Source organism: Watersipora subatra, chromosome 3 (assembly GCF_963576615.1).
Source record: "Watersipora subatra chromosome 3, tzWatSuba1.1, whole genome shotgun sequence".
Taxonomy (NCBI): domain Eukaryota; kingdom Metazoa; phylum Bryozoa; class Gymnolaemata; order Cheilostomatida; family Watersiporidae; genus Watersipora; species Watersipora subatra.
In genome coordinates this window covers 69,258,120-69,279,018 of record NC_088710.1, presented here as the reverse complement: position 1 = coordinate 69,279,018, position 20,899 = coordinate 69,258,120, and the positions used below count along the sequence as shown (strand labels likewise).

Here is a 20,899-nt window from a genome sequence, read left to right as displayed (position 1 = left end):
TTTAAGACTTTTTCACTTTACTGCCGTGTTCATCTTCAGTCTCAGTATGGATTAAGATGTCATCCATTTGATGCAACATGCCTTCAATACCCTCCAAAGCCTTCTGCATCTCCCTCTAAAATATTTCGGGAGCCGATGAAATGCCAAATGGTAGACGCTTGCAGAAAAACCTACCTAAAGGTGTGATAAAAGTAGTCAGTTTCTAGTTGTCAGTACCTGCAGTTTGCATCTAATTTTTAGTACGCTGACTTACCCAGGCTTACTATTGTTTCATCAGTGGCTGGAAGGTGGTGGTACACCCTCTTCACTGCTTTATTCAGGCGAGTAAAATATATGCGTACTCTGATACTCTGATCTTCCCATCTTTCTTGGGCACCGCTATACAAGGAGCGCATTAGCCTGTGGGCTCCTCTATCCTCTGAGTAACTCCGATCCTCCCATCCAGTGAAGCTTTTTCTGTAAAGGCTGGCGTCGAGCTGCAGCTATTCTTTTGGAAGTAGATTGAGCAAAAGGAGTCCTTTCATCTTTCAGCTGAATACGAACTTTGGATCTCATGGTACCTAAGCTTGAGAACAATGACGGAAACCTCTCTTTCTAACCTGTTGAAGAAACCTCCAGGACTTCAAACACTTTGAGAATGCTCAGCTGTTTAATGGCCAGCTTGCCTAACAGAGGACTAGCTAGCTCTTTAAAAACGTAAACCCTCTCTTTGTGGCGAGTTTTTTTATGAGACAATTCTACGATAGCCACTCCAGTTACTGTAAGCTTCGCGTTCTCAGCGCCAAACAATTTTCGAGTAGTAGGTGTCAGTTTCAAACCAAGAGCATCGCAGACACTAATTAGTATGGCAGAAACTGCTGCACCAGAGTCTACTTTAAATCTCACATTTTTAGAGTTCACCTGTAACTCTACGTACCTGTCATTTTCAGTTTTCGAAATGGTGTCAATGTGATCTATGCGGCTTAGTCATTGGTAACTTCCTAAAAACAGACTATGTACTCTATCGTCATTCTTCTCCAGTTCAAATACTCGTTTGGCTCCTTTGCACATTTTTGCCCAGGAAGCTTTCTTTTTGCATTTGTTGCAGCTTGACCTTTCTGCCGAGCAATGACTACCAAAATGTTTCCACTTTCCACAATTTAAACATGGTTTGTCTTTTGCGTTACTGCTCTTGTTTTCCTCAGTGTCAGTCATTTGTTTAGACAATTTGGGTTTATACCGCTGTATCGAGTCTACATTTTCAGTATACTCCTCTTTACCGGGTCCCAGAGCATCAGATGTAGAGGCCATCGCAGCTACATGCTCCTGATTTGATACATATTGCTTCTCTTTTTGAATGCACAACTTGAGTGTAAGATCAGGCACGTCAATCAGGTACTTGTGAAGCTCGGTGTCACGCACTCCCACCACTATCCTGTCTCTACTACATGTAAGTCATCTCGCATATCACCCTAGTCGCAATTCTCACTTTGGACTCGGAGCTTAACTATCAACTAGTGCAGAGATTGGCCAGGTTGTTGCACTATCTTATTAAACACTGAGCACTCAAAAATAATATTTTACCAGGCTCAAAATATGTATAAAAAATTTGATGCAATTGGCCAAGGTTTTCTTTCTGTCGTCGTCAGATGGCACAAAGGTGAACTGATTGTATGCTGGTAACGAGCCATTACCCATGGCCATAAGCATGTGGCCGATCTGTTCGTCTACTGTGAGCTCTCTTAGTTTCTTCACAATCACATATATCTTAAACTGCTCTTTAAAAACTTTCCAAGTAATAGCCAGGTTGCCCGAGAAAAAATCCAAGGGCTTCACAAACTTTTCAGGCTCGGTTTTACCACTAACAGACTTAATCTATACTGTTTTACTGGCACAACACCACAATAAAGAAGATACGAAAGATCATGATTAATAAGGAACAAATTAGTTAACACCAAAATACTGTATAGAAAAGTGACAGAATAATTGACTATTGTCATTAAGAGTCAAGGTAGCAAAAATCTAGGAGATATTGCTCCAAACCAATAGTACGCATTACTCTTGCAATATCTCAGCAAATCTCCGATCCTTATACCTCAACGCAACAGCTTCCAGCGAATCTGTGCTTTGTCACGAGCTCGCCGCTGTAAAATACCATTACACAAACAGCAACGTTTCACACGATTATGCCTATAGGTTCGATATATTCTTACACCATATGAAGCTATATGGTTTTACTTGTTAATTCGTACGCAAGTTGCTCCTCCTCCGTAAGCCGCACCCAGAATAATCCTCCTCTTGTCGTAGCCTCTGGTCTTTCTTTTTCAACCAGCCATCCTCCTACAACTGAAAATCTCTCTTTTCCCTCTTTTGTCTTTGATCTCCTTCGCCCGTGATGTCATCAGTACAAATAGGAATTCTTGTCCGGTATTCCCTTACAGTAGGCAATAAAAATTTAGACTCAAAAACCTAGCAAGGCAACACGACTGCCCCGCGAGAACTGTGTTAGCCCCAAAACCCAGGCTAGCACAATTTTAACAGAACTCGAGCATTAAACCCTCCCATATGATAGCCGTCACCTATCCTGGGGGTTTATATCATTGGTGCAACACCTACCACCAGCAACTCAACACCAACAAAACACAGCACATGTTCTTTACTCTATAGCTAAGTGTGCAACTGCATCAGCCATTAAAGATCGATGAGATTCATATCCAGCAAACTCAAGCTGTAAAGGTTTTTGAACCGAAAATAATAATATAACATACTGCCCGATATAATGTCAATGCAGGGTTTATCGGGTTGACAAGCAAGCCATCAACTTAGACCAGTTATTGAAGTGACTCTATGACTACAGTCAACCAGTATGAGTAGTATCTACACCTTCAAGAATTCTCATCCATTACAAACTGTGCATTGCTTGCATCAATAGAAACTTGCTTATTTCATAGTTTGCTTTGTAAAGCTAAAGCCAAGCCTCGGTTCCTGTTGGATTTCTATTAAACATTTTATCCAAGCAAACATGATATTTGCTAGATGTGATTTATGCTATTTCACGGCAAGAAAAATATTATTAAAAAAGAATTTTTATGTTAAAATGAATTAACTGTGTTTCAAAATGCTAAAAACAAATAATGTATTAAAGATTTGTGGAATCTAAAGATTATGTGTGTAATAAAGGTAACATGGTGCACAGGTTATACACTAGGAATTCATGTTTATATTAATATATTCACATTCGCTATTGATGTCACAGAATATTCTGGCCTCGCATATCTGTTGGCAAGCAGTTGCTGTTGCTCCTGATAAGATCCAAGTTAATAAGTACTCTATTTTAACAATCCTATTTGCTGTCCTATTTGCGCTGTCTAAGCTTATTGTAAGTACTACCAAGTTGCTCTTTTATAGAAACTGTGTGAAATACCTCAAGTAACAAACTCCTAACTTTGTTAATAATGTCATGAGTAGCAAACTCCAACTTAGTTAATAATGTCATGGGTAACAAACTCCTAACTTTGTTATTAATGACGCTGGAAAAAAGAATCAACAAATAAAACTCAATTGTTGTTTTTTTCTGATTTTGAATAACAATGTAATTAAGTTTTCTTCATATTGCAGAGGACAATGTCTGGTATAATACATGGATGCGAATGTTGTAAAGATATCTTTTGTCAAACCTGTAATTATAAATTTAGAAGAAACTTCGATGATACTAAACGTGAGTGTTATTTACTTTATTCAAGCTACTCTTAGCTTGTGACTAACCTAGGTCTATATTTCATTCTTGGCAGCTTATTAACAGTTATAAAATAAAACTTAATGAGTTTTGAGAATAAAACCCTTTTTTGCCAAAACTAGAATACTAGCCTCCATTTCACTGCTTCAGAATTCAAAGATCTACAGTATTAAGTGCTGCTGCTGACATTTATAAAGTTTTATATTTTTAATTTTGACAATTTTTAAACATATAATAGAATATTCTTCTAATAGGTATATTATAAGGTGGATCAAAGCCTAATAATGTTGGATAGTGACGGGCTTTCTTCTGACGCAGTAATCTTAGTTTTGTTTTCTTTGAAAATAACATCTTAACATTTGATTATTTCATTTTGAAGCACTCTAAACTAAATCTAGGACTTATTTTTATAGCCTTGACTATAGTTTACCTGTTATCAACATTTCCATCAATCTTCACACAGTGCTTTTATAATTTTAATTCATGATTTACAGCAAGTTAACTGCTCATACTGTAAATAGATAGAAAGTAGCGGAAAGCTTTCATAATGTGTTACACTAAATATTAATCATCTGCAGTCATGTGAAGCAGCCCCAATACACTACCATATTTTATTGATAGGCTATTGATAAGTTATTGATAGGTTACCTTAAAGAAATGACATCAACTACTTCTGAAACTTTCATCAGTTCTCCATCCTCATTGCCAAGTTCATATTTTTCATCGTCAAGTCCACCTTCAGTGGCAGGCCCATTCCAAGAACGATATATCGAGACTATGCCAACAAAAACAATTTGCGACCCCACATCCTATCAAGACAACAAACGACTCTGCTTGACAAATAATATATTAACAATAGACATAGACGACTGGACTTGTGGAATGAAACGACACATACAAACTTTATTAAAATGACTACTGACAATAGCACACAACCATGAAACAATGACTGACATAGAGACAATAGACAGACTTACATTTAAGACTGAGCTCTGCTATTATTTTCTTTTTGTTGTTCGTCATTTATCATTTCATTATTATAAAAAAATATTTATTCTCCACCCTCATAATCTTGTTTCTGATCTGTATTCATTATAGATTTCTTTGTATCAGTACTAATTACTTACCACGCTCATTCAAAATTTATATGGCTGACAATGCTGTCAACCGTATAACTGTTCTAGTATATGTTTGGATAAGGAAATAAAAATAAACTTTTCCTTTACCTTTACTTACAGAACAAAGCAGAAAAAGCTTTGATAAGTAGTTTGCTAGCGATTGATAACAAGCATAACGAACTGAACAAATACTTTAAAAACACAACTGAATTTGAAAAGTATAAGCGGTTTTTTTGTCTAAAATCTAGCGAATGAAAGGAGTGACTATAATAGCAATAATAGCATAGAAGGGACAGACGCTGACCAAATGGGTGTCACCAATCAGAAAACTGTATTTTTAAAATTGACCAATCAGCGTCTACTAGTTTCTGGCTTCTGATTGTTCAATTTTGTGTCAAGATGGTCTAATCTGAATTCCCTGGTGGAGAGAACAAATCTAAATACTTCAAAAAAATGGGCGTGAGGCCAGACGGCATCTCCATAAAATAAAATAATGCGATGGTGTAAGTTTTTTTATTTATTGTTGTTTTAATAAATATATATACAGTGAGAAAAAAATAAAAAAGGTAAAAGTTATAAAAATATATAAAAGATATAAAGATATAAAAAGATAAAAATATAAAAGGTCAGGAATCCGCTGGTCAATGATGATCTGATAGCCACCGTTCTAACTTACCCGCGCGTCATTGGATGGAAGCGATGTTGAGCAAACTCGTCTGAGAAGCAGGCAACATTTTTGCCTCCCTCCATGTGGAGTAACAAGTAAGAAAACATCTCCACCGATTTTCTCTACCAACTTGGTAATCACAAAGGTGAGCCAATAAAGAGAGCAAAATAGCGAGAAAACTAGTTGTCGTACTCTTTCCAGAAATCTCTTCATAATTCCGGACATAGCACAAAAAGGATGGGAGCTAAAATTGCCATATACACTCTGTCTGTATCTATCTCCACGTACGCGAAATTTCTCTTATCCACATACCTAAATAGTACAGTGCACATGGGACAGGTATATGTTTTAACTAAATAGGATACTGTTGTAAACAGAAAAAATTTTTTATTAAAAACAATCAGAGACATGCACACCTACATCTGAATGTGCACATACCCACACCCACTCTTACTTCTGCTGCATGCAATGAGAGAAGAAAGTACCACAAAAAAGAAAAATAATATTGGGTCTAAGTAATGCATATGCCTCAAGGGTGGGACTCCATTGCGAGAAAAATAAAAATGACACACATATGCACACTTACATTCGTACATAGACACACATTCGCACACACACATTCATGTGCACGCACGCGCACTCAAACAAAAGCACCCATACGCGCATAAACACACACGTGCACCCACTCACACGCATTCATGTGCATGCATGCACACACGCACAAATACATGTACACACACACAGACGCACATACAGACAGATGTACGCACACACACACGCATGCCCGCATACACACACAATGAAAAGCGGGATTTATTAATATAAATAAAAAGTAGTAACTGAGGTAGTAGGTCATGGTAACTGCTTGGTGAGAATTATAACTGAATGCGTCATTTATTTTGGCTATTGTGAGTGGCCAGCCAATAAAATTGATTGTTTTTAACTTACTAGGATTGCTCAACGTGTATCAGGGTATTAGTTTTAAGAACTTGCTAAACTGTGTCGTGAAATCAGTGTCATTCACAAATAGAGCTGCTCAATTGTATTAACATATTAAAGTAATATTTTATTAATGAAAAAGCAACTCCATAAAACATTTCATTATCAAATTATATTATACTTCATATAAAATAGACTACTAAATGGATATAACAATGAAAGATATATGTATTACTTAGACATCTGAACTATTCAAGTAATTCAGAAATTAGCAATAAGCACCCTACTTTGTGCACAGACATAATTTTCTGTCTATTTTTAAACTAAGTGCTTATTTTTAACAGTTACAATAACAATTCTCTGCAACTATAAATGAAATGACACACTCGTCGGTGATGGGAAACGCGATTCAAGTGTTTAAGAGAAGACAACTCTTATTATATGCTGCTAAACTACATCCAAAACGATATTTTTGACTTACTGATTCAGTCTCTCCATTTAAAAGTAGGTGTTTCAGTTAATGGAATGATAGTCAGTTGGGTTTGATGCCTTAAGTAGCCAGGCTTCTGGTCCCACCAATACTACCATCATTTTTGTTTTTCTTTTATCAGTTTGTTTTATTTTAATTGTTTATGAAACTATAGTAATACGTTATTATATGTAAAGCGCATACAATTGTTAGTGCTGTCAAATAATTATGCATGTGCAGTATCTAGGCCTAACATCGTTATAACACATCGTCTCTCCTACGTATTTACCTACAACAAACATACATTATACAGTGAAGAGCTCAGCAACTGTATGTATAATAACAGGCATACAGTACGTTTTACAATCCGTCAACTTTGTTTAAAAAAACAATCATATTAACACATAGTTTAATAAAAGTTGCTTCTCTAAAAGATTTTTGAGATACTATTTTTTTATTTTTTGTAGCCATATATAATCGCAATTAAGCAACCCACCAGAAACAGCCTTATCCATAATGTTTATGGCAGTGCCTCTATTAGATATCTAGTTAGTTTTTATATTTACTTTTTGTTAAGAACTTCAGACATGTTAGCAGAGAGATGAATAAACTTTGTATCGGCTCAAAATTTAGTTAAGAAATATCCATCTCAGTGTTTTCTGTAATTTCTGTATTTTCAGATCTCTCGGGCCTGTCAAATCAACCAAGTTATATCATCCATGTTAAGCCATAGAAACTAGGACAAGTGAGGAAGGAACCGTCCGAAATATTCTGCCTACTGGATATTATAATTATTCAGAGCTCCGAGTGGTCTCTCTTGCCTGAGAGGAGAGAGCGTGAACAGAACTGCCACCAAGCTGAGGGCTGATCGCTCGTTGAGGTCATGGTTCTGCCCATGTATGCTGTATACATGAGCATCGGCAGCATAATAATTAACAGTATAAGGATGTAGAATATCTTATCGAGTTGTAGTCTCGTTGCTTCCGCTAGCATATCCGAGTGCTCCATCTACGAGACAAAAGGGTTCTTTCTAAAAGTTGAATCGCAATATGGCTGGAATGAAAATGTACTTACTTTGAACTATTTTTATGGAACCTTTGCAAAAATCTCTTCATGCGCTGAGTTTCTGCAAGTGCTTGTCCATTCACGCACTCTGTGAACGCACTGATATATGCAAGCAGGTGTCTGTACATACAGTGGTCTTTGCAAGCGCATGTATGTGAATATAGTGATCTACCCAAGATGTTGATGTACACATTGGTCTATGTGAGCACATGTCTCTGAATAAGCATATTGGTGCACGTATATGAAAGCAGATGTCTGTGCACCAACGGGTCTATGACCTGTAGCAAATACTCACCTTAAGATGGATCTCAGCTGCCTGATCTCTAGCATCATCAGCATGCTTTTTAGCCTGAGATTCGATCTTGCTGTCGATGTACTGCATTAGCTGGTTGTGTTGCTCCGAAAGCTTGCCTTGAAGTTGCTCCGCCCCTCTCTGCATTTTCATATAAAATTCCTCCAGCAGTCCAGCAGATATTTTTTCAAGTTTTGCTGTCACCTCATCTAACTCCCCCTTCAGTTCATCAAGCTTTTGTCTTGTCTACAAGAGGTGTACTAGTGGACCTACTGTGGGTATGCATACAGCTGAATTTGTATCTTTTGAAGTTGTAGATAACTCACATCTCATCAGTTTGACAACAAATAGATCTCACGAAAAATTAATTGCCTGTATACTTTATAAAAGAACATGTCATTGAGAGCAACAATTTGCTTAAATCATGTAATATTCTAAAGTGGACTTACAAAAGCACAGAGAGATAGATTTGCGTCACCGACACCGTATTACATTAATTTAAAAATATTATATCGTACATTTACATAATAATAAATAAACTGATAATTATAAATGTATGTGATGTATATAATAACCAGCTGGAGAACGAAGCTTATCATCATCTTCTTGGTCTATGCAACCAAATTTAAAGAAAATTTTGTTTCATATTCAACTTTTTTGTAGCTACCATAATACTCAACAGCTTGGGCTTTACTCACTCGGTTTTCTAATTCATCAGCCTTTCCTATGATTATTGCGGCAGCACCTTTAATATTCTCCAGTTCTTCAGTCAGATGTTTCAAGTCCTCGTCAGCTCTGCTGTAAAACTGTTCTGCCTTCTGAGTCCTAATAGCATCAGAAGTGTTTGCCTCTCGAGCAGCTTTCTAAAATCAGCAAAATTTTAAAACACAATTTAAAAAAGTTTTGCATGTGACATAATAAGCTTCAAAATCAAAGATAATATCAGTAAAAATGTAAAATTTTATAAAATGTAGAGGGGAACAACTTGGTAGGCCCTGATTCACCATGTAGACATATACAATATATTGCTAGTAAAAATTTAGTGAACAAGATGGACATTGAGATAAACTTTGAATTAGAATAAAAGATGCATGAAAGAACAAATGATATTCAACAGATGGCATGCTGCCAAAACAAGACACCTGCTGTCACTTTTCATAAGCCAATTTTGTAGCTAATGTAAAAGAATGGTGATATTGGGAGTCTAGTAGAACAAGGAGTGCCATAGGGTAAAACTCTGACAAGACTTTGCAGGTCCTTCAAACCAGTTGATTACGTGCAAAGCTTTCACAAGGCTCTGGTTGTTTATAATAAGTCAGCGTGACAGGCCAATCAGTGTCAGAGGCAAATGTTTAGATGATCATAAAGTGAGCAATTGCACTCAAATTTCTGCAGAAAAGCCATAATTGAAAATGAGCGTGCGATAAACTAGCTTTAGACAACAAGAGTGGAAACAAGAGCAAGTATAAGCGCTGAAGGAACAACATGTAGCTCCTATAACTATGTTGGTCGCTAAGATATTCTAAGCGTTTGGCTTTTAATAACAATATTATTAGAACCGAAATTGTTAACATAACGCGTGTTATTTATGACGTTACTTAGTATTGGTTAAAAGATTTTTTAATAGAGTGTATGAACAAATAAGATAAATACTGGGGTGATCAATGTGGTGACCTTTGTCTAACCTTGATCTCTCTCATCAAATCTTCTGTTTTCTTTGTAAGCTCATTCTCAATGTCATTCATCCTTGCTGTAATAGCCTTAGCGTCTAACTGTGCTCCGCTCAGGTCGGCCAACAGCCCTTCCATCTGCTTTTTCATAATGTTGTGAGCTTTGGTTATCTCAAGCACTTGACCCCCGGCAGCTTCTCCGATGTCTTTAGCAAGTCTGTGCATCTCTGCCGTCACGGCCTTCTTGTACCTCTCCAAGTCTCCATACAATGACTTCATCTTTTCATTTGCGCTCACAAGTAGCCCATCCATGCCTGTGTTAATTAATACACAGTTCAGTTTTATTAGCTGGAATATGCTTAAGAGTTGTCCCACTCCACGTTTTTATGCCTTTCCTTAACATTATCATAGGTGCAAAAATACTATGTGGTGTTAATCTATGACAATTATCATTGGTCTCCACATATTAAATATTTCCAAAAATCAATATGTTTGATTGTTTTACCAATTCCATTTGCTTACCTTTCTACACAATATTATGTTTTTAACAATAAGATTTTATTGCCTTAGACTGCTTAAAGCAACTACAGTCAAACATGGATAACTCGTCCACGGATAGCTCGAACACATGGTTAATTCGAACATTTCCTTTGGCCCGTTCCCACGTAATGATAAATTGCTATAGATAACTCGAACTCAACACTGTTAATTCGAACTGTTTTTTTGCCCAACGGTTACCGAAACGATTGTTATCGCTTTAGAAAATCACTTTATTCAAAGCCATAGAGGTAAACTTCATCTTTTCGTAATTCATAAGCGTCGTTATTACCACCATCGGCAAAATATTTTTGTCAACGACTTTTCTAAAAGTTTGGTGAAATTTGATTTATACTGCGATACGATGAATAGCACGGGCTAGCCAGGTCACGCGCGCAAGGATTTTCGCCACGCACATACAAAACAAAAATCGCATGTTGTTTTGTATGTGCGTGGCGAAAATCCTTGAGTGCGTGACCCGGCTAGCCCGTGATGAATAGTTTTCCGACGTTGATTCCGTGTTGAATCAACGTCGGAATGTTGAATGTTTAAAACGTCTTAAAATTGTTGTAATACGTTGTCTGAGCTACAAAAAACTATTCATCGTTTGACCTAAACACAGAATACGTGTGTACATTCAATAAGTATCTATTAAAAAAGCGTGAGTGATATAGAATGTACCGTGAAACCTCGTAAAACTTCTAATTGAACTGCCTCGGAGTGTTGCTCTTAACGAATCCCAGGTAAAGTAAGGTAATCTGCATAAACTTCAAGAAAAAACGGCAAAATTGATCGTGGGTAAAACCCCAAAAGAAAAAAATGTCTTTTCTTTTGGGGTCCTGGCAATACCATCACCTCAAACAACAAACCAATCTCAAGTGATAGAAAAATCTCTATACTTTTTCATGAAAACGTTTTAAACTTTACATAGAAGCATTTAATTTGAAACAAGCCATTTGTGCTTTTGATTTATATTATAGTTTGTATATGTACATATATCTACTAATAAATAAGTAAATATATGGACTTGTGACAGTGCTCTGATAACTTGAACGCTCTGATAATTCGAACACTTTTGCTCGGTCCCTTGAAGTTCGAGTTATCCATGTTTGACTGTATTTTCTCTTCGGCAGAAGTTACATGTTTAGCTTTTTAGTTTTTTCGCTATGTCAGTTAAATAAAAAACCCAATGTAAAAATAGTTTTTCAAAAAATGTCACATGTCCTAATCAAATCAACAACTAGTACAGCATTTGCATGGCGATTGCCAAACATCAGAATATAATGCATAAGCTTGGTGACAACATGGGTGTAGATGAGATGCACCCATTATGAGCATACGACATACATGTATTTAAATAAGGTTGTCTGACACTCTCACAAGACGTAGTGTGTGTAACTATCACAGAAAATGAGTTGATTAGCATTGACATTGAGAGCTCATTGACACTCAATGAGCTCTCCCTAAAACTCCATTTATTCTCATACTGTTTGTGTTACTCAAGTGACCTGGCATTCTGCCATTTATGTTGAAAACTAGGCTTAAGAAATCAAGTTATATGCTTATATGTAAACATTTTAGATTAAAACAAGACATATCTATTTATCACCCCTAGTAGTGCAAGATTCATATTCTGCTACACATCTAGATTTGTTGTCAAATGGATGACAAGTTATATTTTCCAAATTTCGATTCGACCTTTTGAAAAGTCATGCAGTTGAAAACCTTTCTATACTTCATCTGAGTCATTAACATAAGAAACTCAACATTGAGGCTATATTTGCTTGTATGTAAATATCACAGCATCAAATGTATAAGTCATCTTTTCTTAGAACATAAGTCTTGAAATGACTTGTCAGTGACAATGTGATTTTATAGTCTTGTTTTTGTAAATTTCTGGAGAAATTTCACTTGCTAATAGCTGTCTACTTCGTTTTCAGCTAAGTAATGGGTTTTGAGAGTTAGAGAAAATCTTATTTTGCTTGACTGGAAGCTACAGATATTTAAAGCTTTGGTTTCTTATGTGATATTCAGTATTTCAGGCCATCTCTCAGCCACATAATTACATGATTATTATATAATTTGGACTCATTTTTTAAATGTTTGAAACAGTTTTTTAAATTTTTTTACAGAGTTACACCTTATCAAAAGGAGTTTGCATGCAACAGAAAAAGCTATTCACAACTAGTTAGACCTGTTGCAGGCAGCCCGACGGCTATTCACCGATATCAAATGAGCTCTTTAAAAAATAAAAACTCCTAGCATGCAATTATGCTGTTTTGTACTCTGTCAAACTATCTGATAAGCAAATACCTTTTAAAGAACCTTGAAATCCAGATATTTCTGATTTGAGGTCATCAAAGTTTCTCCGCGCTTCTTGAAGTTGGTGCTCTATTAAAGAAGATAACTTCTGCTCTAGTCCAACCACCTGAAAGGTTCAAGGAAGAATGAGAGAAGATAACTTCTGCTCTAGTCCAACCACCTGAAAGGTTCAAGGAAGAATGAGAGAAGATAACTTCTGCTCTAGTCCAACCACCTGAAAGGTTCAAGGAAGAATGAGAGAAGATAACTTCTGCTCTAGTCCAACCACCTGAAAGGTTCAAGGAAGAATGAGAGAAGATAACTTCTGCTCTAGTCCAACCACCTGAAAGGTTCAAGGAAGAATGAGAGAAGATTTTAATATGAAGAGAGAATTTCAGTTCATCATTGCCAAAGCTTGCTCAGCTTAAGTCACTGCATGCTATTTTATCAAGTCTCCTATTTTATGAACTCTTCCCTTGCATCAAGTTCCCAGGTGTGGAAGTCTAAGTGACTGTTATATTACTTGTATTGGTATTAAAAAGTTCCCAGGTGTGGAAGTCTAAGTGACTGTTATATTACTTGTATTGGTATTAAAAAGTTCTTCATGTATCGGAAGAATTTCAAATGTTCTCAATTTATTCTAATGCCGTCATCACAGCATTTCACAGACTAGTGTCGGTGCGGGATGAGGGTCACCAAATTGACACCAAGATGACACCGAGTTTTATCGCAGTGACTTATTCTCCAGCTGATCTAAGTACAACTAACAAGCTGAGAGCACTGGTTGCATAGGGCCGCTAAAGTTGATGCAATGATGTCTAATAGTTTAGGATGTTTATGTATTATATACATGTACTTGTAGAGAACTCTTTACTATAATAATAGCCGTGTCCATCTGAAGCCATGCTAACAGGTTGGGAAAAGATAATTTAATAAACTTATATATTCGGCTTAGAAGCCAGACACACTACTAAATGTCCCACTCAGCTACTTTGATGCTGAGTGGAATAATTGTGCACGTAGCTATTACACATGATGATCTCTCATGGTGCAGCAGACTAGCAGGGTACTAGTGTATCAAGTGAAACTCCTGTGTTTTTATTTTTACAATAGCAATGCTTAAAACATTTGCTTCTATAGTTTTAGAAGCAATTCGTATTTAGGACTCGATGAGTGGGCAGAATAAAAGCGTGGCCAGAAAGTTCGGAGTCCATATTGCCTAACTAATCTCACACCTGAGACATTATGTGATCTTTATGCTGTCTGAGGTTAGATGTCAGATCATGTAGCTTCCTGTCATTCTGCGTTGCTGCTTCTCTTAGCTTTTTGATCTCATTATTGACAGCTGTTATCTTCTTATCCATTTTCCCAAACAGCGAATCAAAATTTCCAGACTTCTTGTTCACCATAACTACAGAAGCCTTTCTCATCTTCAAATGCAAAACATTATTTAATATTTACATGCGCCTGCCCAGCATTTCATTTGTGAAACTCTGGTTTCTAAGAACTTTGACTAAGTAATAAGGATGGTAGTCTACTAGTAGTCCACCAATAGTAATCTTCTAATAGACTACTAGTGGACTACTAGTGGACTTCTAGTGGACTCCTAATGAACTACTAGTAGACTACTACTGGACTACTAATGGACTACTAGTGGACTACTAGTAGACTGCTAATAGACTACTAGTGGACTGCTAATGGACTACTAGTGAACTTCTAGTGGATTGCTAGTGGACTGCTAATTGACTACTAGTGGACTATTAGTGAACTACTAGTGGACTGCTAATGGGCTACTAGTAGACTATCAGTGGACTACTAGTGGACTATTAGTGAACTACTAGTGGACTGCTAATGGACTACTAGTGGACTTCTAGTGGATAACTACTAGTAGTCTACTAGCAGTAGGCTACTCGTAGAATTCTACTGAGTTAACTCATTACATAAGCTATGCGTGTTTTACAAACTTAATGTTACATTATATAGTCTAATATGGGAAACGTACATTATAAGTTTCTATTATTAAACTTTGCATCACTGAATAGCTCAACTACCTAGTTTTAAGTAGGCAAGTAGAAGCGTAATAACGTTTATATTGTTTTTAAATTTAAAAAATTTGTCAATACTTTCACAATATTGACAAAACCAGTTTTAAAATCGATGTGTGAATATTCTAGATTTGCGAATGAAGAGATTATTTCACACTTTTGGTGATGACGACTTCCCTTTGGCCTAGTTCTACTTGAGCAAAAACCTTTGTACCATCTGTTACAATTTCACTTATTGCATTTCCTAATAGATTCCCTTCTGTTTCTTATGTACATGTACCTTCTTTTTAAGGTTGTTTGTCAAAGCTGTCTATGTTTTCTCATGCCGAAGTGAAACATCTAAATTTCTCATGAACAAGTGGATGAGCTATAAAAGTTGACATAACAATAAATGTTACTAAAACTTAATTTTGCACAACTACAACAAGTAAGATTCTCTAACATTCCACTATAATAGAATTACTTTGCATGCAATTCGCAGCGCTCAGTAATGCTATTGTAATTCCACCAGAGATAATTTAAACGTTGTTTACATACATTGCTGACATTGTCTTCCAGGTGTCTGCGCTGGTTGCCAAGATCTGCTTCAATTCTATTGGTCTGCTCAGCGATAACTTTGGCTTTGTTCATGAGTCCCTTGAGGGCGCTGTGTATATCCTTCATGTGGTTCTCAAGCAATAGATGGTGCAACTCAAGCTGGTCAAACCTCTTGCGGTTGGTGTAGGTAGCCTGGATGATGTGCTCATGCTCGGCTCGGATACCTTGACACATATAGGTTTGTTTAATGAGAACAATGGCTGAATGCCCGGTGTTGCGCGGGTAATAAAAGTCTTTGCACAGAAAATTTATTTTTATTCAACATATAACAACAGCTACCATTCTAACTTTTAAACTTCATATCACGATAAAAGTGTTTCGTGCAGTTTAAATAATTTAGGAGAAAAAATAAAACAGCTGTGAAGGTTTATAAACTTTTTCAAACAACTGCAACTTTCAAACTTCATATCAGGAAGAAAATGTTTTGTGCAGGTCAAATAAGTTAAGATACAAAATAAAACCACTATAAAAGTGTTTAAATCTGAAATAATTATCAAGTAATATCTTAATTAAGTCTGTTTTGCTACGGTTACAATCAAAGATGATTCGGTAATGATACAATTAATACGAATTGAGGAAACAATATAAAAATCTTAAATATGTTGAACTAATAGTAATAATTTGTGCATAAAAGTGCATATTAGCCTTTACTGGTTTAGCAATCAAACCTTAGAAAAAAACTGGCAGTAGAAGTGTAACAACACATTGGAAATTGAAACGGCACATTTAAAAATTACGAATTGAAAAAGTAGGTAATGATAGCAAAAAATTAGTTTTTAAACAATTTCAAAAATTGATAAATGCAAAAGGTGACATGTAGTCTTATTAGTCATGTAGGATATTTGCATGTAACTGCAATTATATGATTTCAAGGCTTTAAGGCTTTTTATGAAAGTCAGAGCACTGTAGGCATAAACAGCTTAATGTTAATTTTATAGCTATCTAAGCCATTCTGTCGTTTTGCCTCAGTTATGTGTTAACTCTCAGACTGAACAACACACAATAAATACATTATTTCAAGCACTACTCAACAAGTCTATACTATTTGACAAAAGGGAATGAACATTAGTTGATAATCAAAAGTGCACATTTAGCGAGTGCGTGTGCTATAGGGTATATGATGAAAGCGATAGAATGCTAAGGAGTGTATAGCTCAGTGGTTGAATGCGTGGTTTGAAACTTGCAGCTGCATTCTCCGTGAGTTCAAATCTATGAATTGGTTATTTCATTTCTAAATTTTAATAGCTATAGCTATAGCTAGACATCTTGAAGTACACACAGACAAAGTTTTAGATTTTTATAGAATAGAAATTCCCCTGTCATACAGCCCACGACCCAAGTGATATTGGAAAAAAGAAAGGGTACTGCCGGTTGAGAAATATTAGCAGTCAAATGGCACTGCAGTGCAATAGGAGAACTGCAATGGTAGCTGTAATGTACTGAGTGTTATTATCTACAACAAACAGCAATAATGAAAGGAAAAGATTATATGTTTATATCTCTCCCCTGCAATAGGAGAAATGCAATATTAGAATTAAAACGCACTGATATTATTAGAATAATTAGTATAGTAATAATAGAAAACTAATGCACAATTTTGTTTACATTTTAAAATGTCATAGCAACCAATATCAAGAAGTTGTGATATTTATCTAGATTTTTAGAAAATCTATTTAACAAAATTATTTAGAAAAAATAATAACAGTAACATATTGCCCAACATCGGTCACTATATACTTTGATCTTGTAAATCCGAATGATTATTCTTATAATTAAATCTTAGAAAATCGAAGAATTATTCTTATAATTAAATATTGTAATAATCTTATAAAAATTGTTAGAAAAATGCCATATTCATTTCCTTTACATTCACTGCTTTGGACATCAGTTGGAATACCAAAGTACTCATTGTAAGGGTCCAAAATGTTAGTTACTTTGAAATCGGCAAAAAAGAAACGATTACTTTTCAGTACTTCTACGTTAGTTACAGAAACCTTCGGCAATTGGACAATGCCATAGACTGGTGAAATGTGCATGTTTTTCTCATAAAATGCGCGCGACTTAATGATTCTACTCTCTGTCGCACGGCCTTATTGGCGTTTCGTTGGCTGGTCTTAATTTTGATTAAAAAAGGCTTGTCAAAGTTTTAATGGTGATTTTAGACCAAATTAATCTGTCTATTTATGTATAATCCTATCAGATGGGTAAGTTTTAAGATATTGTCTACAAATAATAAAGACTTGGTAACATGTTTAAATAGATTTATATGTTTTGTATCGCTATTATACTTAAACGACTCCATAGAAAAATGGTTAAATTTGTTGATGAGATTTGGGCACAAGGGTTTGCGACGGCCGTTCATGAATAATTTTCATGAGTTGTGTGCGCTTATGCATTTATCATAAAGCTCCCAAACAATCGCTTTGCTCGTGTTTGGTAGTGGGATAAATTGTAATCACTTGAATAACAGAGGACATATGGCCAGGTGGAATAACAGAGGACATATGGCCAGGTGGAATAACAGGACATATGACCAGGTGGAATAACTGAGGACATATGGCCAGGTGGAATAACAGAGGACATGGCCAGGTGGAATAACAGAGGACATATGGCCAGGTGGAATAACAGAGGGCATATGGCCAGGTGGCATAACAGAGAACATATGGCCAGGTGGCATAACCGAGGACATGGCCAGGTGGAATAACAGAGGGCATATGGCCAGGTGGCATAACAGAGGACATATGGCCAGGTGGCATAACCGAGGACATATGGCCAGGTGAACAAATTCTCACCTTTTCCAAGCTCACACACTCCTTTTTTCATTTTGCTGAATTCAAGCGCTTGTTGGTCAATGAAATGGGAGAGAGTTCTGTGCTCTGACATCTGCTTTTCTAGAGATCTGCTCACCTTTTCCATATGACTCATGAAGCTGCCGTAGAGACTGTTCAACAACTCTTGATTATATTTGCCAAGCTCCTATCAAGTCATCACAGCACACGATGGTTACTCAACAGGTTATAAAAGCATCAACATTGGCACAGTTTCAACAGAACTAGAGCTTACAACTCCCAATCTAAATACCTCACTTAAACAACAATCCCAAAAATAGTGCTTGACTTTATGGCTTTCAGGATCCCAACTTGCTGTGATGACAACTCCTACAAACATTTGCCCGCTCATTCAATTCCCTACAAGATGAAATTTAATCTCTCATCTCTCTTTCAAAAGTTGCACTAGGTGGCTTTGGTTGACATTATGCAGGCCATCCTCGAGTTATGACGGTACCGTCCTGAATTGTTTTCATATTACAAATAAAAATATCTAAAACAATATTTAATGTAGTTCTGTTTTCTTCTGTCTTAATGTACCCTGGATCTTCGGCGTATCAAACACGCAAAGAATGAATACACTGTGTTCTGGGGTAGAAAGACGACATCAGTGCTTTACACAGTTTCAGCAATACGCCATTTTGCTTGTACCTCCCGATTGTCGCCTGCTCGATTTGTTTTTACTTTGCCCTTCATTATGGCTCCAAAGTGCAAGCCTACTGGTAATGCATCAAAGAAAATATAAACTATCATTATGGAGGCAAAGCTAGATATTAATAAGAGTATGGAGTAATTTATTCAGAACGTTACGACTTATGCTGAAATTAGAGTTACACCCTGTCTAAAAAACGGATATATGTCGCGAATGTTGTAAGCCAAGAACCCCTGTAATAGACAGTAGTGCCTCCTAAATCATAACAGCTCATGATTTCTTGCACATATTTTAGAAGTGTATAAGTTATCATAAACCAAGGTATAATTTAAATATAGTTCAGAAGTCATAGCATAAAGTTATTATAAACCAAGGTATAATGTAAATATAGTTCAGAAGTCATAGCATAAAGTTATCATAAACCAAGGTATAATTTAAATATAGTTCAGAAGTCATAGCATAAAGTTATCATAAACCAAGGTATAATGTAAATATAGTTCAGAAGTCATAGCATAAAGTTATCATAAACCAAGGTATAATGTAAATATAGTGCAGAAGTCATAGCATAAAGTTATCATAAACCAAGGTATAATGTAAATATAGTTCAGAAGTCATAGCATAAAGTTATCATAAACCAAGGTATAATGTAAATATAGTGCAGAAGTCATAGCATAAAGTTATCATAAACCAAGGTATAATGTAAATATAGTTCAGAAGTCATAGCATAAAGTTATCATAAACCAAGGTATAATGTAAATATAGTTCAGAAGTCATAGCATAAAGTTATCATAAACCAAGGTATAATGTAAATATAGTTCAGAAGTCATAGCATAAAGTTATCATAAACCAAGGTATAATGTAAATATAGTGCAGAAGTCATAGCATAAAGTTATCATAAACCAAGGTATAATGTAAATATAGTTCAGAAGTCATAGCATAAAGTTATCATAAACCAAGGTATAATGTAAATATAGTTCAGAAGTCATAGCATAAAGTTATCATAAACCAAGGTATAATGTAAATATGGTTCAGAAGTCATAGCATAAAGTTATCATAAACCAAGGTATAATGTAAATATAGTGCAGAGGTTAAAATCATTAATGCGAATGACATGCCATGCAGCTGTTTATACTCTCAAGCAATAGTCTACCAGCAGCTGTTTAGACTCTCAAGCAATAGTCTACCTGCAGCTGTTTAGACTCTCAAGCAATAGTCTACCTGCAGCTGTTTAGACTCTCAAGCAATAGTCTACCTGCAGCTGTTTAAACTCTCAAGCAATAGTCTACCTGCAGCTGTTTAAACTCTCAAGCAATAGTCTACCTGCAGCTGTTTATACTCTCAAGCAATAGTCTACCTGCAGCTGTTTAGACTCTCAAGCAATAGTCTACCTGCAACTGTTTAGACTCTCAAGCAACATTCTACCTGCAGCGGCAGCAAACTACATTTTTCAAGATACTTTATCTCCAGCCGGTCCATATCTCCCGTTGCATCTTTTCTTTGCTGTTTCATCTCGTTGCCAACATTTTTCAGAACGTCTGTCATTGCGCGTGTTCTCTGTGACAAGTTGGCAATCTCAGCAGAAATATCAGTCATCTCTTTGCCCAACTTTAGCTGGTGAGTCTCTATTCAATAAGCAAAGAGCTAAATAAGAATAATACATTTGCTTTCTTACGACTTCCTAAAAATTAATATACAACTTGCTCTTGTCTTGCGTGAATAATTTTATGTATTCATAAAAATAAAAATTTTGTCATTTCCAGTATAATTTTTTGTCAATGCTGTCCGTTTGAGCTCATTATTTACTGACCGGAATACTGACAATACTCCTTACACAAAATTTTTTTTAGCTATTTGTAGAAAATGCTGAAAACATTGAATTGGAACAATAAATATGAATATATTTTGATAGTGAGAAGATGATGTTTCCTTTGGTAAATGAAAATAGTGAACCTGATGAATTCAGGTAAGAGAGCGGAATGCGAGCACTTTTTGTACTTTAATTTT

General features: G+C 35.9%; 1 protein-coding gene across 1 annotated transcript; it reads right to left on the bottom strand.

The window, feature by feature from the left end:
• Positions 1-6,701: 6,701 nt before the first annotated feature.
• On the bottom strand, positions 6,702-18,259 carry LOC137391449 (myosin-4-like). The gene is made up of 8 exons (XM_068077931.1): positions 18,208-18,259; positions 15,356-15,579; positions 14,009-14,203; positions 12,786-12,900; positions 9,951-10,249; positions 8,964-9,128; positions 8,269-8,511; positions 6,702-7,916 (listed from the first exon to the last, which is right to left on the bottom strand). Exons 1-8 carry the CDS (start codon positions 18,236-18,238, stop codon positions 7,704-7,706), a joined length of 1,485 nt encoding a protein of 494 aa, XP_067934032.1. The 5' UTR covers positions 18,239-18,259; the 3' UTR covers positions 6,702-7,703.
• Positions 18,260-20,899: the final 2,640 nt, after the last annotated feature.